We start from the raw sequence: 23,296 nt of genomic DNA, 5'->3' as shown, positions 1-23,296 counted from the left end.
CAGTGAGCCGAGATTGCACCACTGTACTCTAGCCTGTGTGACAGAGTGAGACTCTGTCTCAAAAAATAAAAAATAAGAAAAAAATAGTAACTTTATGGTTACTTGGATTATTATAAGGCAGAATATGCTAAGGCCCAAATAAAGTCTGCTTATTACTTTATTATGATTATATAACATATAGTATTTGCTTATGATTGAAAGGAGCATGAGGTTAGGGAAGGTATTCTCTAAGGAGGCAGCTTTTGACCTCATCACTCCTTGGATCAAGCCTCCCAGGGGCTCCCTGGCAACTACAGAATGAGGTTCACGCTGTGCTGCCTGGTATTCAAGTCTCTCTTGGTTGTAATCTCTGCCTTTCTTCTCTTCAAAATGTAAATGTGAAGTGATACTTTTCTCTTTATTTCCTGAAAAGGATATTTTAAAAGTGATAGACAAATATTTCATTTGAGGTATATAGCAATCTTCCTCATCATTGTCATCATCATCAACATCATTTTTATCATCCCAGAACCTGTACAGGGAGTTGTGTTAAACAAGGACTATAGGAACAATAATCACCAGCAAAAGGATAGCCAGCAACTGAAACCACCATGGCCTTCATTTTGTCATTTACCGCCATCTTTGTCTTCAAGATTGCTTGGCTGCATTACTAAAAGTGATTCCAGTATCCAACAAGCTTTCTGATTTGTCCTGTGGTTCTATTTCTTCTTTTTAAATAATCTTCATGAGACTTTCTTGCATAACACCATTACCTCATCCACCTGTTCGCTATCCTTTTTGTCATTTCTAGGTCTGATTCTTGGCTTCCTTAGAAAAGAGTCTTCCTCTCTACCTGAATCATCTTTCTTTTTTTTTTTTTTTTTTTGAGACAGAGTCTCACTCTGTTGCCCAGGCTGGAGTGCAGTGGTGCAATCTCGGCTCACTGCAACCTCCGCCTCCCGGATTCAAGCAATTCTCTGCCTTAGCCTCCCAAGTAGCTGGGATTACAGGCGCCACGCCCACCACCACGCCCAGCTAATTTTTTTGTATTTTTAGTAGAGACGGGGTTTCACCATCTTGGCCAGGCTGGTCTTGAACTCCTAAACTTGTGATCCACCTGCCTCGGCCTCCCGAAGTGCTGGGATTACAGGCGTGAGCCACTGCGCCTGGCTGCCTGAATCATCTTTCAAAAGGTTTTCACTTTCACTTTTTTTTTTTTTTTTTTTAGACGGAGTTTCGCTCTTTCACCCAGGCCGGAGTCAAGTGGCACGATCTGGGCTCACTGCAACCTCTGCCCCCCAGGTTCAAGCGATTCTCCTGCCTCAGCCTCCTGAGTAGCTGGGATTATAGGCACCCACCATCATGCCTGGCTAATTTTTGTATTTGTAGTAGAGATGGGGTTTCACCATGTTGGCCAGGCTGGTCTCCAACCCCTGACCTCAGGCAATTCACCCGCCTTGGCCTCTCGAAGAGCTGGGATTACAGGCGTGAACCACCGCGCCCGGCCTACTTTCACTTTTTACATTGTCATGATTTAGGTTCACTTGAACTTGGGAATCATCTTTACCTCCCCCTAGTGCTTTTTTCCTTCCTCGCTGTCACAAGTAGTTCTTCACGCCACTTGTGGTTTAAGCAAGTGCTTGCATGCTCCTTTGGGTAAGGCTACAGCTCCACTCATTCCTCAAGTCACTCTGTTTCCTTCCTAACCCTACACTCAAGTTGTACTGAACTATGTAGTTTCCTAAGCATGTCAGGCTTCTTTATGCTTCCATGCCTTTATTCTGGCTGTTCCTATGGCTAAATGCCCTTCTGGTTTGTTTTTTTTTTTTGGACAGAGTCTCACTGTGTCGCCCAGGCTGGAGTGCAATGGTGTGATCACGGCTCACTGCAGCCTCTACCTCCTGGGCTCAAGTGATCCTCCCACTCCAGCCTCCCAAGTAGCTGGGACCACAGGCATGGGCCACCACACTTGGCTAATTTTTTGGTTGTTTGTAGGGACAGGGTCTCCCTATGTTGTCCAGGCTTGTCTCAAACTCTTGGGCTGAGGCAGTCTTCCCGCCTCAGCCTCCTGAGTAGCTGGGACTATAGGCACACACCATCATGCCCACCTAATTTTTGTATTTTTGTAGAGAAAGAGTTTTGCTATGTTGCCCAGGCTGGTCTCGACCTGGGCTCAAGCAATCCTCTCACTTTAACCTCCCGAGTAGCTGAGACTATAGGCACACACTAATATGCCTGGCTAATTTTTATTTCATTGTAGAGACGGGGTCTCCCTGTGATCCCCAGGCTGGTCTCAAACTCCTGGGCTCAAGCAGTCCTCCCACCTTGGCTTCCTAAAGCACTGGGATTATAGGCATGAGCCACCGTGCCTGGCCCCAAATGCCTTTTTACCCTTGTCTACATGGCAGATAACCAGTTAACTTTTTTTTTTTTTTTTTTGACATAGGGTTGTGCTCTGTTGCCCAGGCTACAGTGCAGTGGCATGATCATAGCTCGCTAAACCTCAAATTCCTGGGCTCAAGTGATCCTCCTGCCTCAGCCTCTCTGGTAGCTGAGGGAGGCCTAGAAACTTATTTCTCTCTGTTGCCACCACGCCTGGCTAACTATTCAAATTTGAAGAACATCTAAGTACCTCACACTGTTCAAGGCACTTGGAAACAGTGAGCAAAATAGACAAAACCTCTGCCCTATGGAGCTGAGATTCTAGGGTATGGATGCCTGGGATGGGTGTGGAAAAGAAACAAATAAACAAGAAGACACATAATATGTCAAGTAGTGGTAAGTGCTATGGGGAAAAATAAAGCTGCACGAGCCTGGGGAGTGCAGAAGGCCCAGTCAGCTCCACCACAGCCAGTGTTTGCACAACCATTATTAAGCAGCATTTTCTCATTTAAGCATTTTCCAATGTTATCACATATTCTTTATAACCATAATCCTCCCAACAACCCTATCATATTAGTGCTATTATTATCTCCATTACATTGATGAAGAAACTGAAACTTAGGGTCGTAAATCGCATAGCTGGAAGAGGCAGAGCTGAGACCCAAATCCAGGCCTGTCTGACCTAAAGCTTGGACTCATAACTACTGTCATTCTACAAACCTCAACACAATTCTCTGAAGTCAGAATTATTATGCCTATTTTATAGTTGGGGAAACTAAGTTCAGAGAGGAGAGTGGATTCATCCATGGGTTGCACAGCAAATGAATGGATTTGAACCCAGATCTGTGAAGGCTAGGGCCTTCTACAAACCCTGAGGCCTAAGGCTCTATAGACTTGCCTGCCTCTACATTTCTAGGGCCCAAGCAAGTTACCAGTTGAAGCCCTTGGCCCTCCACACTTCTCTTCCCTCCCATAGTTCATATGGAGCCTTGAGATATGTAGATACCCCAGCCAACACATCCAAGCCCTGTCTATCTCCCCTTCCCCTTAGGCCGCTCCTTGGTCCTGACAGATGGACCTGGGTAATAAGACCATGCAATTCCTGAAAGTAAGCCCAAGAAATTTAGGCAGGAAATTCTGAGGTCCTTGGTGCTTGAAGTGCAGCCTAGAAGGGACAGGGCCAAAGATCCTGATGGGTCCTGATGGCATTACAGACCTTTTGCCTGATGGAGAGTGGCCCCTAAAGTGTGGGCCCCAGTGTAGGGCCTTCTGTTTATCAGTACAACCCATGAGACTGTGATTCGTGATAGACTGGCCTCCAAGATCCTCCTCCTTTGGCTTCCTGAGCTAGGTCCTGCTTTGCAGGGAAGGGAGCAGGGGGTGTTCTGTGGGTCTGGGCCTTCAGAGGCTGTGGCCGGTGAAGAATAGAGCTTTCCCAGCAAGCCCTGGTGGACATGTGCACTGATTCTTATGCCCCCCGCTTCACAGTATTTTGTTCCCAGTACTCTCAGGCTACTTAACCAATTTAATTTCTTAGTAGCTTTTAAGAAATTATACTTTCAATGCATTTTTAAATTAGGAAATTTAGAAAAACTAGGAAAAGTAGAGGAGAAAAACATTACACATAATTACAGCACCCAGAGGCAGCCACTCTGAGCATCTGGTGTATTGCCCTTGTTCTCTGCATTTTTTTCATGTAGTTGAAATGATTTTACACATACAATTTTTTTTCTTGATTTTTCCATTTGAGCATTTCCCATGTCATTGCATATTCTTCATAACCATCATTTTTAGTGGCAACTGATATACCACGATGGACTTAACCATCCTCTTATGTAGGGTGTAGAAGCTGTGCTCATTTTTTTCACTGGTTTAAATCATGCTGCGATAGGCTTCCTTGCACACACAGCATCAAAGGAACTTACAGCTTTTAGGGAATTGACCTTATATAGAGACAATTGTATTCAGCTTATTTCCCTCTCTAGATGGTCCCTCTAGCTGGGTCCGATTCGTTTATTTAGTCATTCATTTATTCATTAATTTCATCACCACATATTTACTCCATACACCTGGAAACCAGACTCTGAGATCTGGGGGTCCAAGCAGGAATGAGACAGAGCGCCTGACTACCAGGAGCTCCCAGTCGCTGGGAGAGTCAGCCATGGAAATAGACAATTTCAGAACAGTTTGATCAGGGCTGTGATGGAGTCAAGAAAAGGATACTGTGGGAGAACAGAGGAAGGGCTCCTAACCCAGCCTAGGGATGTTGAGATACGCTTCCTGGAGGAGGTGGTGCCTAAATGAGTCATGAAGGATGAATAGGAGTTGGCTGGAATAAGAAAGGGAGCTTCCTGTTAAACACAATGAGTTGGATAAACTTATTTCTCTCTGTTGCTTTCCCAAATCTCATTAAAATATGAAAAAAGGAATAAAAAAGGTAGAAACACATAAGGTCTGGGATGCTGACCAGAAGTAAACTATTCTACTTAGAGAATCCCAGCAGTGCTCAGGATTGAGAGGTACTGAAGGTACATCCTCAGAAGGCAGGATGAAGTATGGACCTGAGAATGGGAATGTTGAAAGTCTTTTCTGTCCGAGCACAGTGGTTCATGCCTGTAATTCCCCCGCCACTTTGGGAGGCTGAGGTGGGAGGATTGCTTGAGCTCAGGAGTTTGAGACCAGCCTGGGCAACATAGTAAAACCCTGTCTCAAACAAACAAACAAACAAAAGATTGGCTGGGTGTGGTGGCATCTACCTGTGGTTCTAGCTACTCAGGAGGCTGAGGTGGGAGGATCGCTTGATGAGCCCAGGAGGTCAAGGCTGTGAGCTATGCTCACACCACTGCACCCTAGTCTGGGCAGCAGAGAGAGAGACCTTGTCTTAAAAAAAAAAAATCTTGTCTTTTTGTCCTTCCCCAACCCCATCCAGACAGTGAGCCCCCACTCCCAGCTGCATCCCTGCAGATGGAGGTTGCTTCTTTGGAGAAACTGAAGTTAAGAGGCTTTGACTTGAAGTCACCAAGTACAGTGGAGGATGGGGTGAAACAGGCCTGCAGGCAAAGGGATCTGCAACCTAAAACAGTGGAACCCCAACTTCCTTCCACTTAAAACAGTGGGACTCCAACCTCCTTCAACTCCCCCACTTCTAGGACACCAAAGTCAGGTACACAGATGAGATCAAAGGATTGTTCTCTGGGGAAACTGAAAGGCCCCAGAAAAAAAGACCTCCAAAAGCCGACATTTGGAAGTCTTCTAACAAAAGAACAGGCTTTCAGCCCAGTAATTTGATAGTGAAGCCCACCACCTGGCAAGCCCCACCTGCACACAGAGTTTCCAAGCAGCTTGGTAGTGTCATGGGAACTAATCTAGGATCACCAGCCAAGGAACCTTAAGATTAGGTATATTTTATTTTAATGTAAACTAAACCTCAGTACACTGGGCCAGGCATGGTGGCCTATGCCTGTAATCCCAGCATTTTGAGGGGGCTGAGGTGGGAGGATCACTTAAGCCCAGGAGTCTGAGACCAGCCTGGGCAACATAGCAAGACCTTGTCTCTAAACCAAAAAAAAAAAAAAAAAAAAAAAAGAAAGAAAGAGAGAGAGAAAGAAACAAAAGAAATAAACCTCAGCATATGTTTTCAAAAACCCCAAGCTCTTGGTAGCCAAAGATAATCAGATAGTCCAAGGCTATTTGAGGAAAACCATCAACTTGGAAGACAGATTGAAAAAGCAAACAAACAAACAAATGTAAAAAAGGAACTTGGAAGGTAATGAAGGGAGGAGAAGAAACCTGGGAAATTAAAAATAGTGGGAGCTAAAATAAAAATTTCAGCAGAAGGATTAGAAAATAAAAGGTGAGGAGATATCCTAGGAAGCAGAATAACAAGACAAAGGGACAACAGAAGAGAAAAGATGAGAAAATTGGAGGATCAATTGAGGAACTCCAACAGCCAACAATAGGAGTTCCAGAAATAGAGAATGGAGGGAACAGCAGGAAGGAAATTCTCAAAGACATAATACAAGAACATTTCCTAGAACTGAAGGAGTGAAAACTCCTGCTGAGTACCCAGCAAGATAAATGATAAAAAGACCCATGCCAAGATATGCTGCTGTGACATTTCAGAATACCAGGGATTAAAGGGAAGATCCTAAAAGCTTCCAGAGAAAAAACATCATATACAAAGAATCAAGAAAAGGAATTACGTTGGACTTATCAACAGCAACACTGGAAGCTAGGATGTGATGGAGCAGTGTTCTCAATATTCTGAGGGAAAAGAATTTCCAACCTACAAGTCTATACTCAGTTGAATGATCAATCAAGTATGAGGGTATATAAGATCTAAAGGTTTTAAGTCCTATGCCTCCTTTCACAGGAAGCCCTGGGGAATGTGCTCCAGCAAAATATGGGCATAAACTCTAAAAAAAAAAAAAAAAAAAAGGAAAAAAAAAAGCCACGGAATCTAGGAAACAGGAAGTTCAACGCAAAGGAGAGGTGAAAGGAATTCCTAGATGATGGAAAAGAGAGAGGTTCTTTTTTTTTTTTTTTGAGACGGAGTCTCGCTGTGTCGCCCGGTCTGGAGTGCAGTGGCGCGATCTCGGCTCACTGCAACCTCCGCCTCCCAGGTTCAAGCTATTCTTCAGCTTCAGCCTCCCGAGTAGCTGGGATTACAGGCGTTCGCCACTGCGTCCGGCTAATTTTTGTATTTTTAGTAGAGACAGGGTTTCACCATGTTGGCCAGGCTGATCTCAAATCCCTGACCTCAGTTGATCTGCCCACCTCGGCCTCCCAAAACGTTGGGATTACAGGCATGAGCCACCACGCCTGGCCTGAGAGAGAGGTTCTTAGGGCAACATCTGGGCAGGCCTAGAGAGCAGCCAGCCTAGATTGCAGCAGGAAGGTGGGTGTTTTTAAGGGAAACAAAGAGTCCGATGGATTACCTGATATGTCAAAGCATATTGAGAGGAGAATTGCGCTTCTGACAGTTTGGGGAGAATTGATCATTTATATGAAGAGAACTAAGCCGACAAAAAAATAATGGACAGTAATCAGGCTGGGCACGGTGGCTGATGCCTGTAATCCCAGCACTTTGGGAGGCTGAGGTGGGTGAATCTCTTGAGCCCAGGAGTTCGAGACCAGTCTGGGCAACATGGCGAAACCCCATCTCTACAAAAAATACAAAACTTCACCAGGTGTGATGGTGCATGCCTGTAGTCCCATCTACTCGGGAGGCTGAGGTGGGAGGATCACTTGAGCCCAGGAAGTTGAGGCTGCAGTGAGCTGTGATCGTGTTACTGCAGCCTGGGCAACAGGATGAGAACCTGTCTCAAAAAAGAAAAAATATACACAGTAATCAATAGCAGGGAAAATAAAAAGTTGTACGGGAAAGGAAATGTAATCATAGTATGTCATATGATTTATCCATTATTAGTATCCATGCAGTCATAATAATGTAGACCACCAGCCTAGGCAACATGATGAAACCCCATCTCTACAAAAAATGTAAAAATTAGCCAGGCATGATGGTGCATGCTTGTAATACCAGCTACTCAGGAGGCTGAGGTGGGAGATACTGCTTGACCCCAGGAGGCAGAGGTTGCAGTGAGCTGAGATTGTGCCACCGCACTCCATCCTGGGTGACAGAGCGAGACCCTATCTCAAAAAAAAAAAAAAAAAGTAGACCACCAATGTTGATTTAACCCAAACTTTGTGATATAACTGAGGGTAGAATGAGAGGAGGGCACAGTTGTTCAGTTGCAGGACACTTGGAGTGAATGGAAGTGGTCACTGCACAGTCGTGTGTAAAAACAGCATTTAGGCTGGATACGGTGGCTCACGCCAGTAATCCCAGCACTTTGGGAGGCTGAGGCAGGATTGCTTGAGCCCAGGAGTTTGTGGCCACCCTGGCCAATATAGTGAGACCCCATATCTATTTTTAAAAAATAAACGTGGTTGGGTGCGGTGGCTCACGCCTGTAATCCCAGCACTTTGGGAGGCTGAAGTGGGCAGATCACTTGAGGTCAGGAGTTCGAGACCAGCCTGGCCAACATGGTAAAGCCCTGTCTTTACAAAAAAATATGAAAATTAGCTGGGCACAGTGGCACATGCCTGTAATCCCAACTACTCAGGAGGCTGAGGCAAGAGAATCGCTTGAACCCGGGAGGCAGAGGTTGCAGTGAGCCAAGATCATGCCATTGCACTCCAGCCTGGGCGACAGAGTGAGGCTCCGTCTCAAACAAAAAAAAAAAAAAAAGAAAAGTTCCTTTAGCAGTCAGTGTGAGAAAGGAGCTGACATTTGCGGTTAGGTGTAAGGTGATATTCAGGAGAGAAAGTGCAAGGCTGCTTCGGGGCCGGTTCTCAGCTTTTGGAGAGACCCGCATGATTTCTGGTCCAGGGTACCTGTCTCTTTTTCCTCAGGACACTCCTGGGAGAAGCCCTGTTCATAGTTGCCCTTCAAGTTTCATTCTTCAAAAAATCTACTTCTGGGCCAGGCGTGGTGGCTCACGCCTGTAATCCCAGCACTTTGGGAGGCTGAGGCAGGTGGATCGCCTGAGGCTGGGAGTTCGAGACCAGCCTGACCAACATGGTGAAACCCCATCTCTACTAAAAATACAGAATTAGCCGGGCATGATGGCAGGCGCCTGTAATCCCAGCTACTTAGGAGGCTGAGGCAGGAGAATCGCTTAAACCCAGGAGGCGGAGGTTGCAGTGAGCCAAGATTGCGCCACTGCACTCCAGCCTGGTGACAGAGCGAGACTCTGTCTCAAAAAAAAAAAAAAAAAAAAAAAAAAATCTACTTCTGTTGATGTTCAGTCTCCTTTCTGTAGGAGACATGATCTTTTAGGCATGTTATTCAGATTCTGGCTTGAGGACCAGTCTGTGATCATTCAAGTTACTCCGCATTATCTCATTTCTGATGCATTTTGTATTTATTTAATTAGTTTTGCTTTCAGGGACAAACTTCTTGATCTAATTTCAGGTTCCTGGGAAGAGGCACCATATTGTTCCCCAGTTACTGCTTATGGGTGGCTTGGAGCATGGCAGGAAATCTAGTCAAGAGGCAAGCGCAGAAACTCCAACACAGCAGCTCCAAGGCCTCCATTCTTTTCAGTCATTCTGCTCTGTCTTCCCCATAAGTCCCCAAACGGTTCAGGAACTTTCGATATTCTGCCATTTATTCTCCCATCTTCCAGATTGCTTCTTTTTTTTTTTTTTTGAGACGGAGTCTCGCTCTGTTGCCCAGGCTGGAGTGCAGTGGCACGATTTCAGCTCACTGCAAGCTCCGCCTTCCGGGTTCACGCCATTCTCCTGCCTCAGCCTCCCGAGTAGCTGGGACCACAGGCACCCGCCACCACCCCCGGCTAATTTTTTGTATTTTTAGTAGAGATGGGGTTTCACTGAGTTAGCCATGATGGTCTCGATCTCCTGACCTTGTGATCCGCCCGCCTCGGCCTCCCAAAGTGCTGGGATTACAGGCATGAGCCACGGCGCCTGGCCAAACTCTTGTACCTGGAAGAAGCAACATTAAAGTCCCTGGTCAGATTACATGCCTGTTTTTGATTCAGAAAATATGGTTGCTATCCTCAAAGCTCCAACAAGTTACTGTTTATTGGCCATCACTGCTGAGGATGGGAGTTGGCATATCCAAATCTCTTGAGAATCCTGGGGCCTAAGTGGCCTTTCATTAAGAGAAGGCTGGGCCAGGCGCGGTGGCTCATGCCTGTAATCCCAGCACTTTGGGAGGCCGAGGTGGGTGGATCACTGGAAGTCAGGAGTTCGAGACCAGCCTGGCCAACATGGCGAAACCCCGTCTCTACTAAAAACACAAAAATTAGCCGGGCATAGTGGTGGGCACTTGTAGTCCCAGCTACTCAGGAGGCTGAGGCAGGAGAATCGCTTGAACCTGGGAGGCGGAGGTTGCAGTGAGCCAAGATAGTGCCATTGCACTCCAGCCTGGGCGACAGAGCAAGATTCTGTCTCTAAATAAACAAACAAATAAATAAATAAAAGGCTGTGGGGAGTAGCAGGAGAAATCGGTCTCCTTTACTGACGTGGATTGATGAAGAGGGATCTAGTCCTTGGGTCTATTGCTTCTCCTTGTAGACAGCATAATCTAATTGATAAAAGAGTTAAACTTTGGGGTTCTGAAGAAATAGAATATTTTAAGGCCTAAAGATTGCTTGGAACTCAACTAACACAGCCCCATCAATTTACAGGTGAAGAACCAAGGTCCAGAGGGAAATGACTTGTCCGAGTTCACACTGCCAATTAGGGAATGAGCCATAAAAGGACCTAGCATTCTTTCTACCAGTCTATACTGCCTCCCAAAAGAATGGTGGCCCAGCTTCATGACCATTGGACAGTACATGAGCCTCTGAGGAGATGTAGGATAGCACTGATGATTGTTCTATACATAATGAATAATATGCTAAATGCATAAAGGGTGATGGACCCTGGGGTGAGCTGCACCCCCACATTGAGAGTCATATGATGCTGTGTACCCTCAAGCTAGTAAGAATCAGTCCATAGCGAGAATTGGTGAATTCCCCGCTGCATCGAGACTTGGAGTTCTTTTGCTCCCCTTTGCTGCCATCTTGAGGACTGTCACATATCACATAGAAATACTTTTGGAGCAGAGGTATATTTCTCATAATTTCTCAGATGAAAGAGCACTGGAGAGGAAAGGTCTGTTGGTGCCTCTCCGGCTTGATATTGAGGAATGAAGATAAGGGAACTCACCCTCATAGTGCGTACGTGCCCGGCACTGAGCTTCTGGTACAGTGGAGCGCGGTGGTAGGAACATGAGCTTTGGGGTTCACTCCGAGCTTCTCCGCTTGTGTGACCTTGGGCAAGTCATTTTGACCTTTCTGAGTCTCAGTTTCATCATCTTGAAATTGGATGAATAACCCCTACGTTGCAGGATCAAAGGAGATCATGTACAAAAAGAGGCTAACACTATGCCTGGTACATAGTAGGTACTCATAGTTTGTTCACAGTGATGGTGGGGGTGATTAGATGTGTTGCTTAAACCCTTAGGTAGATTGGGGCAAGTGGCCAGTCCACGAGCTCCTTGAGAGGTTGTATTCCCAGGGCAGGGCCTGGTAGACAGCAGACTGAATACATGTGTGCTGGGTTTGGGGGTAGGTGGGTGGTGAAGAGATCGGCCTGCTTAGAGCAGAGGGTTAGTGTTAGGGAGAGAGGCTGAGAGGCTTGGCCTCAGTTCTGTAGGCATCTGGGGAGTCATTGAAGTCAGGCCCCTCAGGCCTGGTACCTGAGAATAATTGGGCCAGGCCTCAGAAGCAATCTTGTTGCTGCAGAAGGAGATGGAACATTTTAATAAATGTGATAAGGTGCGCTGTGGCCCTGGTCCTCTGTTCCTTCAGGGGGCTGAGAAGGCTAAGGATTGGTGCTACTGGCATCTGTTGAGCATGTACCATGTGCCAGGCACTGTGCTAGGCTGAGCCTCACAGCCCCACCCCATAAAGGGAGTGACTCTCACCGCAGCCCACCCCCAAAGCCCCATTTTACAAGGCAAAGCACTGACACTCAACATAGTACCCTCCCTAGGATTCCATGGCTTGTGAGTAGTGGAACCGGGAGTGCTGTGGTTGCAGCACCCTGACGCTTGCCTGCCCCACCTCACCAGCGGGGCCTCCTTTCATTCTTTCAACAAATGCTCCCTTCTGAGGCCCACCTGCTCCTCTCCCTGTGTGTATCTCTGTCATTTAGCGCTTAGCATAGATGGACACTCCCCTCACTAAAGCCACGTCTTGGCTCTCTCAGCTGAGGACAGAGCCTGTGCTGTGTTCATCTCTGTCTCCTTCGCAGCATGAGTGAGGGTGGGAGGCCTGAGTTGAAGAAGGAGGAAGATGACAAGGGAGAAGTCCGTGTCCCACATGCTCCCACTTTCAACTTCCACGGTCCTCCTCCACCCCTTCCCTGCACGCAGTGGACACCAGCCCCACTGTCCTGATGCTCCCTCCCGTACACACACACACACGCGCGCGCGCACATACACACACGTGTACACACGTGTGTGCACTCGCATATACACTCTCACACTCTTCTTGGGAAGGCATAGTGGGAGGGGAAGGGTGTGGTTCAGATTTCACTCATTCCCCGGTTCCCTCAGTGATGTCCCCAACTCCGTTCTCTTCTCTCGCCCTTCTTTTGCCTCTAAAGAGGCCTCACAATGAAAACGGCAGACCAGTGTAGTAGAAAGGAGCCCAGCGGCTGACTCATTTATCCCCTCAGCCTTGTTCTCTTCATCTGGAAAATAAGCAGGTTGGACCAGGCAGTTGGCAAAGCCCCTTCCATGGTGTTAATAATACCTGGCATTTGCCTACCGGGTTCCAAAGGGCTTAATTATCCCAACAGCCCCGTGAGGATCGGCCTCATATCACAAACGGGGAAACTGAGGCTCAGACTCAGAGAGGTGAAGTGACTTGCCCAGGTCTTGGGGCTGGTAAGTGGCAGAGCCAATATCTGAACCTAGGTCTTTCTGTGTTTCAAGCTTGGGCTTTGCCCCTGCCCACAGCTGCTGGCTGCCTCGAGGAAAGCCACGCTCCTCACTGCGATCCACTAGGCCCCACATGGTTGGTTCCTGGTGCCTCTTTGACCTCATTTGTGACCACTCTTCCCCCTTGCTCACTGCACCCCAGCACTACCGTCTTCCTCTCCATCCCTCCAACTGGCGAGGCACTCTACCGTCTCTCGGCCTTGCACTTGCTATTCTCTTCTCTCTGCATGAAATAACCCTTCCCCTCATTTTTGTGATGTGCATTAGGCCTCAAGGCCCCCAAAGCCACTCTACCTAGGGCAGAGGGAGAAGAGAGCATGTACTGACTGTTTTGGTTTTTTTTCTCTGTTTCCCTTTCAGATCTGATGGTGAGAATTCCAGAACAGTCAGGTCAGTACCTCCTTTCTTTAGTACTAGTTGGGAGATGGGGCAGGGCCTGGGGTGGGGGCCTCTGGTTTGGAACTGCAGGATCCATGGGCAGGGGGAGGGGCCAACTCAAGGGTGTCTTCCCTGTTGGTATTGGGGTGGCTATGGAGTGGGGTGGGAGGGCAGTTGGGGGATGTGGCAGCTGTGGGGAGGGGGTTCAAGACTGTTCCTTAGTCTTTCTGACACTAGTTGACTTGGGGGCTTGGCTGAACACCATAGGGGCTCATAGGAGCTGCCCAGATATGAAAGCTGAGAGGTCAGCTCTGGACCAAGGACCTTTTCCACCTTCTCCTCCCAGGGTAAGAGGGCATGATCGATGCTGAGCTTCCCTGGTCTAGCGTTCACTTTCCACCCTGAATCTGTGCCAGCCCTGAGTAGTGGGATTTGAATGGACTCTGGATGTAACACATTCTAGACATTAGAACTATACATTATGGAGACAAGGAAAATTTTTTTGTGTGTGCTTGGTAAAAAAAGTTTACAAGCTTCAGTACGTTTTATTTTATTTTATTTTATTTTTGTTGTTATTGTTGTTACTGACCCATTGGTAGACATAGTAAGTTTTAAAGATGTGCTCAATCTGCCAGTTGGGGAGGCAGGAGTAAAACTTGGGTAAAGGTAAAGACAAGGGACCTTCGTGCATTTCCCAGGCCTTACCCCATCGAAGCTTCATGAAGACAGAGGTGTCAAGTATAGGGATTATATAGGAATGATGGGGGTGCTCAGGATAGGACCCACTCAGCCTTAACATCCAGGCTGGGGGCTATGGGATAGGCCACTGAGCTGAGCTGAGCCCAGGCAGCAGAGGCACAGATGGGTACAGTCCTTCCCAGCCACGGCTGCCAGTAGCATAATTGGCACCTTTGTGAAGAATAGAAAAAGATGTCCCTTTCAAGGGCACCCCCTCTGAGTGGCTCCATTGAGCATAGCACAGGTTGGATATCAGCCCCTGTTCATATCCTTTTGGCTGTGACCCTTTGTGCAAGGCACAGCTTGCCTGACTGTATGCAGCAGCCCTGGTCCTGTCATTCAGGCAGTGGATATGGGCTGGGGACAGAGGATGCCAGCATACAGACAAAAGTGTCTAATGAGACACACTCTGTTCTAGCACCCCAGACAGGGGATCTGGGGTAAACACACGGATACCCAGAGCCAAGACTGGGGCTGTGGGATAAACACACACTGAGGCCAGCTTTAATGCAATCAGTCCCAGTGTCCAGGAAAGGGGTTTGTGACAAGACATAATTAGTCCTAGCATGCAGCCAAGGAGCATGTCATGGGCACAGCTTGTCCTAGCACTTAGGAAGGCACCTGTTTAGCAAAGGGAATAGATCTCACTGTCCCACCGTGGGTTTGGAGAGAGGCCACCCGAGCACGGGGCTCCTGCAAGCATCCCCGGTGATGCGCTTGCTACTTGTTGAAGAAGAAGATTGAAAACGTCTCTAGTTCTCAGCTCTTCCCAGCAAGGAAGTTCCTGGGACCTAGAGCTCAGGACATTTAATAACGAGCATAATCATAAGTCATGTGATGATATACATTTGGGCCTTTACAACTTACAGAAGTTGTCAGGGACTTTCTTTTGTCTGATCCTCCCAGTGACACTGTAGGTAGAACCTGGGCTGGCCTTATCATCATTGTTTTACAGCTGAGGAAACTGAGGCTCAGAGTGGTTACGGGTTTTGCCTGCAGCCAGGCAGCTAATATGTGGATTCAGCTAATATATGGATCCTGAGCCAGGATTCAAACCCAAGTCTGCCTGGCGCCAACCCAGAGTGCTACCCATACCATCACCACGGGAGCTCTCGACAGCCTGGCAGATAATAATCATCATCCTCATCCTCATCCTAATATTAGCAATTATAGCAATCATCATTTGTTCCTCACATACTAACAACTTGGAATATGATCTTATTTAATGCTCACAACAGCCCTAATAGGCATGGATTACAATCCCTGATTTACAGATGAGGAGAAAGAGGTTCTGAGAGAGTCAGTGCCTTGGGCTGTCTGGTTCCAAAGCCAGCATTTAATTTACTCAGACACGCTTCCTGACATCAATCCTGGGCCCAGAGTCAAGGAGGCTATAGGGGCCTAGAGGAGTCAGCATCTGGGAAGTGAGGTCAAACTCAGGCTATGGGAAGGGGCTAAAGCATGGCGTGTGTGGGGCAAGATCTTGACAACATGGTGGGAAGGCAACTTGAACTTGCAACCAGGGCTGGGTAGGGACCCACTTGTAAATTTTTGAATTCGCTCCAGTTAGGGTGAAGGAGAGCTTGCCGGAGCAGGCAGTGTCTGAGCAGGGCTGTCGGGGACTGCCGTGCAGATTTGCATAAGGAGGGTGTCCCCGGAGGTGGGATCAGCTTGTGGAGGAAAGCGACGGGGGTGAGTTTAGAGACAGGGAGCCATCCGTGGGGCCAAAATAGAAGATCTAGGCAGGAAAAGAGCAGTAAGTTCAGAACGCGGGTCAGGGCTGGGTCACAGCGATCTTCTGTCATCAGTGGGGAGCTGGGGAAGTTGGAGGAGAGAGGCGAGGCTCTGTGGCCTAGGAAGGGCAGAAACACTGGATCCACGCACAGGCCTCCATTTGGGGGTAGGTTGCTTTCTAGTTGTGTGACTGGACAATCTGTTCGTCTCTTGGAACCCCAGTTTCCTCATCTAATAAACTTCATGTGTGCGTGCATGCGTGTGTGGAGGGGGAAGGGCTAGGGAGGTAGAAGAAACACCGAGGAGAGGCGCTAGGCCTGGGCTTTTATGGGAACTGAATAGCAAGGAGAGAGCAGAGTCGGTAGATTGCAAGCCACCCTTGGCATGACCCAGGCCTGAGGGCTTCTAAAGTATGGGGTGCCAGAGGAAGTGTGGCGTCTAATTAGAGCTGAACAGTTGGTGATGGGGGTGAGGCATAGGCATGGGCAGAAAAAGGTGCCTGGACTTCTTGTGGATCGCTGAGAAATTGTCACAGAGCTGACCTAAAGGCACCTTAAGCCAAGGTCCAGAGAGGGCTTGGCCATGGCTCGAGGTCACAAAGCTAGCTAGCAGCAGAGCCTGCTTCCTAGCTGTGCACTCTTTGCAAAATCACTTAACTTCTCTGGTTCTTAGTTTCTCATGGGTAAAATGGAAACAATAGTCTTGACTTCTCTGGGTTGATGAGAGAACTTAAAGTAAAGCAATGCTCGGTGTGAAATAGTGGTGCAACAAACTGTAGTGTCCTCCGCTTTCCTCTAACCCAATCCATTGTCATATGCTATATAGTCAGGCCGGAAGAATGTGAACAGGTGTAGAACTTGAAAACAGAGAGGGCAGGAGGGGCCTATGAGGCCCTCACCAGAAGATGAGGGGGCCCAGGCCTAGAGGCACTGCTGCAGTGAGGGTCAGCCTGAACTTGTTGGCCCTGGGGACCAGGCTGGGTTGCTAGGCACACAAGGATGAAAGCAGGAGGAGGTGGCCTGTTGCTAGGGAAGGAGGGAGGGGGTGGGGGAGCTGCTGACACCCACGGAGACAGGGACGTCCCTATGGCAACGGGAGCCACTGCAGTTGGAGGAGAAGTGGGAGGAGGAGCCTCCCACTCTGGGCCTCAGTGCCCCAATCTGTCCTACAGGAGTTTGGATTAGATAATCTCTTGTTTTCACCTCTTGGCAATCTGGGATGGCCAAGACCTCATGAACCATCTGTGGCTCCCGCATCCACATGTCCAAGACACTACCCATCCCCAGAGCCGTCCAGCTGCGTCACCTCCCATGATGCCTCCCGTTTGGCTCAGCCTGGTTGCCCACCCTGCCCTGTTCCTACCACTTCCTTTGCCTGGAACCTTGCCACTTACTGCTTCCCAGTCTGGGGTTGCTGCAGACACAGATGAGCCAGCTCGGGCCAGCCCAAATGGGAGCGTGATGGTGGTGTAGACAGCCAGTTTGTGAGGACAGAAGTCTAGAGGAGTCAGAGCTGTATTCTGACAGTGGGAGAGAGGAGGAGGTACCTTTCCAGGAAGCTAAAGGGCAAGAAGGGGTAAGAGGTTTCTCTTCTCCTCCCCTTCCTCTCTGTGTTCTGCCGCCGCCTGGCCCAGCCCCAGGAAGTGGGTGACCCCTAAGCTGGCTGAGTGCCTGGTTGGCACTGAAATAAACTTGCCTTCTCTCTCTTCCCCTCCCCTTGCCTCTGTCCCCTCTGTCCTGGCTTTAATTAGCAGCCCTGGGGATGAGTCACTTGGCAGCTGGGGAGGGAGGCTGCACAGAGCTCAGTGAAGCTTTGACTCCTGCCCTGAGCCTTACGGGCAGCACCTCTGTGTTCATGCATGTGGGTGTGCACTGCTGCATGGCAGCGTGGTTGTGAAGAGCAAAGTGCAACACTGCATGCTGGCGCGTGGCCCTGCATGTCAGGGGGTCTGCAGAGAACAATATCTGGTTGCTGCTGCGTTTGTTTCTGTGTGCCACTGAATGTCAGCGTGTGTGAGCGTGTGGCTGGAGCGTGTGGCTGTGGTTGCAAGTGTAAGGGAACCAGGGAGCTTCTGGTGAACAAACACAAATGCTGGACAATTGCATTCACCCCTCTCTACCTAACTGTTCTTTATGCGATTTTGCTTACACAAACCCTGCACTTACATTCCCAATTTTCAATTGTCTTAGTCTGGGTACACTTTGTTGTGAGGAACGGAAGCCCACTCAAGCTAGCTCAAGAATAAAGGGCTAATGAGGGGGACTATTGTGAGGCTACATTTCACAGAATCTAAGAACAGTTAATGAAATACAGCCAGGCCTCACACCAACTGGAAGTGGGGCCAGGAAGTTGAGGACCAAGGTTGCTGTCTCGCTGTCTGCATCTCCTGGGCCCATGTCTCATCTTTCTCCATCTCTCATGGCTTGCCTGGCCCTGTAATCTCTTTTTCTTTCTTTCTTTCTTTCTTTCTTTTTCTTTTTGTTTTTTTTGAGACGGATACTTGCTCTGTCGCCCAGGCTGGAGTGCAATGCCATGATCTTGGCTCACTGCAACCTCCATTTCCTGGGTTCAAGTGATTCTCCTGCCTCAGCCTCCCAAGTAGCTGGGACTACAGGCGTGTGCCACCACGCCCAGCTAATTTTTGTATTTTTAGTAGAGATGGGGTTTCACCATTTTGGCCAGGATGGTCTCGATCTCTTGACCTCGTGATCCCCCTGCCTCGGCCTCCCAAAGTGCTGGGATTACAGGTGTGAGCCACCAGGCCCAGCCTATCATCTCTTTTTCATGGACTTCTCTCTCCGGACCAGCCTTCTCTGCTTGCCCACGGCCTGACATGGCCAACAACCTGGAATCTATGTGACCTTTTCCAGCTTCAGGATCCGCCCCTCCTGCCATTGGACTGCAGTGATCCTCCAGCCTGTGGTAACACAAGGCAGCAAGGGGCTGTGTGAGATAATTGATTCCCTTAGAATTGGATGAGAGGAGAGAGAGAAAACACTTGGTACTTCGTGTTTCTTCTGCAGTAAGCACAGTTTTTATGTGTACCCAAGTGAGGTCAGAGCTGGTCGGCTCAGAGGCAAACACTTGTAAGATGTTTTTGGTTCCTATTTTATAGCAAGATGACCTTTGCTCACTGTGCTTTCAAGTTCCATATCCTTGCATCAAAACATGCTGTTTTGTCTAAAAGTGCCCTCTTATTTTATGCCGAAAAAGCTTTTAAATGTACACTGAATATTATCATTGCTACCAGCTTGTGGTAATTTTTCATAACCTCAGAACAACTGGTATAAAGCTACTGATGGTACAGCTGCTACCCAGCTCTTGGTGGCCTCAGGAATTTTGATATTTTATGAGTTCAGTGACTGAATTTATAGTTACCTCCAGTATATAATTACAAGTACACATTATCAATGTTATCAGCTTGATGCTGGAGCTTACTTTTCCACTAATACAAACCCTGCAGGTTTTACATTAATTACAGAGGGAACTAATGACCCCTTAGACAAGTTTTCACCTATGAATAAAGAGTTTGGAATCAGCTGTGCCAGTAATGACTGTTCTCCAGACACAGGAGCGATGTCCACAGCTCTGGCCTTGGCCCTGGCCTCGCATCCTCTGGCCGAGACTAGGGGCTTCCCATCACCTCCTCAGAGGCCTCCTGACTCTGGCCTGGCACACAGCAGGTGCTGTTATTTTTAATAAAATTGATAGTTTTATTATTGCTATTAAAGCCATATTCCATATCTAAATGGTAAACCTAAGTGGGAGAGATTATCCCAGGTTCTGGGCAGTCTCCTTGAACTCCTCCCCGTGCCCTTTTCTCACTGTTCCAAATAGTAATAATTGCTTTGAGTCAGAAAATGTCTGCTAAATATCAGGTACTATTACAGAGCACTGGAGACACATTATCTTTAATCCTTGTGGCCACCCTGCCAAGTAGGGGTGACTTACAGGTGGGGAAACAAACCTAGAGAGGTAAAATGACTTGCCCCAAATTGTCCATCCACATATCCATTCATTTATTCCTTCATTCAAGGATTTATTGAGTGCCTACAATGTGCCAGATGCTGCTAAATGTGGCTGATAGGGTGGTGAGTAACAGCCCTGCTGTGATGAAGCCCACTGTCTGGTCAGGAAATAGACAAGGAGACAGACAATTACAGACAATTATAGGGGAAGTACAGGGTGCTGTGGGAGCACCACGGAAATATACCCAACCCAGCCTGAGGGCCAGGGAGGCTTCTCCAAGCTGACATCTAAGTGGAAGCTTGGAGCATAAGTAGAAGTTAGCCAGGGGAGGGGTTGGGTGAGGCAAGGTGAAGTGAAGAGTGTTGCAGGCCAGAACTGCGAGAAGAGTGTTTGGCACCCACATTTCTGAAGAACTAAGGGAGTATCTGCAGTGAGATGGCACTGTCATGAGAAACAGTCTCGTCTGGAAAGGGAGCAGAAGGTTTATCGGGAGGCTGGAACTGTGGCCCTGGTTGCTTAGGTCCAGAGCTGAGGAGCTGCAGGACCCAGTAACAGTTTACATGTGACAATTGTGGGCCTGGGAGCCTCCTGGGTCAGCCTGGCCAACAGCGGGCTGGGATTTTATTGGCCACAGTGCCCTCTAGTGTCCACCGGCCCACCTTGCAGCCTCCACCTCTGTCCATTGTCCAGGTGCCCTGTGCTGAGTGCTGGGGACACTGGGATGAACAAGACACAGCTCTCACAGAGCTCCCGACAGAGAAGGGGCAGCAGGCATCTGAACACAGTGTTGAGAGAAGCCGGCTGAGAGAAGAGCAGGGCGGAAGGACACAAGGGAGGTGACCCAAACTGCTTGGGTGGGATCAAGGCAGGTTCCCAGAGGGCACAACATCTAGCTGACTTTTGAAGAAAAAGGGGGAGCCAGCCAGGTGGGGAGATGACAGTGGGGGCACAGCGGGACAACAGAGGTACTATTACAGAGCATTTGACACACATTCTCTTTAATAAGGCTTGGAGCAGCAGAGTGTAGCTGAGAATTGCAGGTGCTTCTGTCTGGGTGGGGTGCAGGTTGAAGGTGGGGGGAAGGCTGAGACTAGCTGGAGGTGTGGGGTAGGGGCTAGCTCACAGAAGGCAGGCAGATGCCTGCCACCAGCTCATCATGGGCACTTAGTGAATGGAATCATATAAGAAGCTTCCCTACCCTTTGGGATCACAGACCCATCCGAGGATCTGATCAAAGCTAGAAATGTTCTCCCCAGAAATTAATGCTTTTCATACAACTTTAGGAGCTTCAAAGATACTCCCCACCCCACATGCCTGTCCACAAACCACAGGCTTCCAAACTGCTCTTCCTATAGATACGGAAACCCCGACAGAGGCCTCCAAGGCTCTGCATGCTGGGCCCCCACCTCCATCTCCAGTCTCGCCTTTCTCCCCTGTGCTTTTCCCACCCCGCCACGTCAGCCTCTTCGTGCTTGCTGGAAATACCACCTCAGGTCCTTTGTCCAGGTTGTTTCCTCTGCCTGGAATCCTCTCCTCCTGCCATCTCTACTTTTTGCTCAGTTGAATTGCATTAGTTGGTGAATGTCTGTCTCTTCTCACTTGGATATAAGCTCCGTGAGAGCAGGACATTGTCTACCTTTAGTCACTGCTGTATCCAGCACCGGGGACAGTGCCTGGGCCACAGTATCTGTCGAATAAACGCATGAAGGCCCTGCCAGTGTCCCGTGGCTGGGTCAGGCTCCTCACCCTTCATTCCTTCCTCCCTTCAGCCCCTGGTGGGTCATCATCTGAGTCTGTTCAGCATGCTCAGCTGTGACTGAATTCCAAAAGTGGTCCCAGGTTCAGGGATATTTTCTTAGAAATCTTCCTCACTATCCCTGAAACAAACAGGCTTCCCATGGGTCTCCTCTGCCTCTCTGGGAGAAGGGACAGACTCTGTCAGGTTCAGGCTGAGACTCTTTACCATGTGCACACTTTGTCTACCTACCAAATCCCTACAAGAACTGTGAGGTAGGAATTGCCACTCCTCTTCCATAGATGAGCAAACTGAGCTTCAGAGGGCTTACCCAGCTAAAAAGTGATAGGGTGAGGACTTGTACCCAGCTTTACCAGGCACCAAAGTGTAGGTTCTTTGTCTCACCAGAGAGGGAAAGGGGCTTACCCAAAGTCACACAGCATCATCCCTTAAAGCTACCACTACACTTTCTTTCTTTTTTTTTTGTACAGGGTCTTGCTCCGTCACTGAGGCTGGAGTGCAGCGGCATGATCTCAGCTCACTGCAACCTCCGCCTCTGGGGATCAAGTGATCCTCCCACCTCAGCCTCCCAAGTAGCTGGGACTACAGGTGTGCACCGCCACACCTGGCTAATTTTTGTATTTTTAGTAAAGACAGGGTTTTGCCATGTTGCCCAGGCTGGTATCAAACTCCTGAGCTCAGGTGATTCATCATCCCCCCCCCCCACCCCACTGCCCCCGGCCTCCCAAAGTGCTGGGATTACAGGCATGAGCCACTGCACCCGGCCCAGCACTACACTTAATGTCTCTCGGCTCCTGCCAGGTCAAGAGGGTTCAGCTCTTAGGGCAATAACTACAAATGGGCACAAGATGAAGCTGCTGCCGGAGCTAGGAGAGTTCCTCAAGGAGAGTTAAAAAAAAAAAAAAAAAAAAAAAGGCAGGTGCTAAGGCCAGAGCCTTGAGGACCAGGGCTTTGAGGGGTAGGCAGAGGGAGAGAAGGTCACCAAGGACCCACAGATGCCAACCTTGTGGTGTTCCGGAGGGCCTCTCTCTCTCAGTAGCTTTGGCTTTCTTGAGAGGAACCAGCTGCCCCAGCAGGGAGGCAGGAAGGCTGGCCTGTTGCCTGTCAGCTTCTATTTCTTCTAGATCACTGGCCCCCTGGCCCCTCCCAGGGCTGCCTTCTGCTCAGAACAGCCAGGGGCCTGGGCTCTGGGACCGTGAAAGGACAGGAGCACTTCGAGCTGGACCTGTGGTATTCTCAGGAGCCCTACATCCTTCAAAGCCAAAAAACTCTCTCCTTTCTCCAGTCCCACCCATGTGGAGGACAGAGATGTTGCTGTAATAGTCAGGCAGGGAGCCAGGGCACCTGGAGTCTACTCTGACCTGCTGCATGAACTTTAGTAAGACCCTTCTCTCCAGGCCTCAATTTGCCCATCCATAAAGTCAGGCTGGGCAGCTTACTTGGAAGAACAGCCTCTTGGCATTTCTTTTGATTTTCCCTCTTCTCTTCAGGAAGCATTTCTCTCAGCCAGTCTAGAAAACAACACAGAAGAGTGAGAGCTTATTGCAGTGGGAAAGAATGTTGGCCAGGGCCCCATCTTGATGCCCCAAAATGGGTGATTTGAATTGTACTTAATATGCAGAGTCCCAGAACAACTCCTAAACATAGTCTCTTTAACTGTGCTGAAAATAAGGGTATTTGTGAAAAGCTTCTGTGGAAAGGTTTCTGTACTCACAAGGTAGCAATATGGCTGAAGGGGCAGATTCCAGGTTTGGGAATAGCCAAACCGGGTCTTGATCTTGGGGTTCTGCCACTTACTAGCAGTATTACTTCACCTCTGTCCATCTCAATTTTCTGTTCAGGAG

At 48.6% G+C, this 23,296-nt stretch overlaps 1 protein-coding gene and 1 long non-coding RNA gene across 4 annotated transcripts in view; one reads left to right on the top strand and one right to left on the bottom strand.

Annotated features, from left to right (window-relative positions):
* IQSEC2 (IQ motif and Sec7 domain ArfGEF 2) overlaps window positions 1–23,296 on the top strand; it is an 88,615-nt gene that overhangs the window by 16,263 nt on the left and 49,056 nt on the right. For all 3 annotated transcript variants that reach the window (XM_024240470.3, XM_024240469.3, XM_054544586.2), the window contains exon 2: window positions 13,238–13,267. In XM_024240470.3, the coding sequence (XP_024096238.1) occupies window positions 13,238–13,267 (30 nt within the window). The remainder of the gene's footprint in view (window positions 1–13,237; window positions 13,268–23,296) is intronic.
* On the bottom strand, window positions 20,547–23,255 carry LOC129052940 (uncharacterized). The gene is made up of 3 exons (XR_010139053.1): window positions 23,167–23,255; window positions 22,892–22,963; window positions 20,547–21,383 (listed from the first exon to the last, which is right to left on the bottom strand). It is a non-coding gene; the product is annotated as an uncharacterized LOC129052940 (long non-coding RNA).

Source organism: Pongo abelii, chromosome X (genome assembly GCF_028885655.2).
Source record: "Pongo abelii isolate AG06213 chromosome X, NHGRI_mPonAbe1-v2.0_pri, whole genome shotgun sequence".
In the NCBI taxonomy this organism is placed as follows: domain Eukaryota; kingdom Metazoa; phylum Chordata; class Mammalia; order Primates; family Hominidae; genus Pongo; species Pongo abelii.
This window is presented reverse-complemented; position numbering and strand designations above follow the sequence as displayed.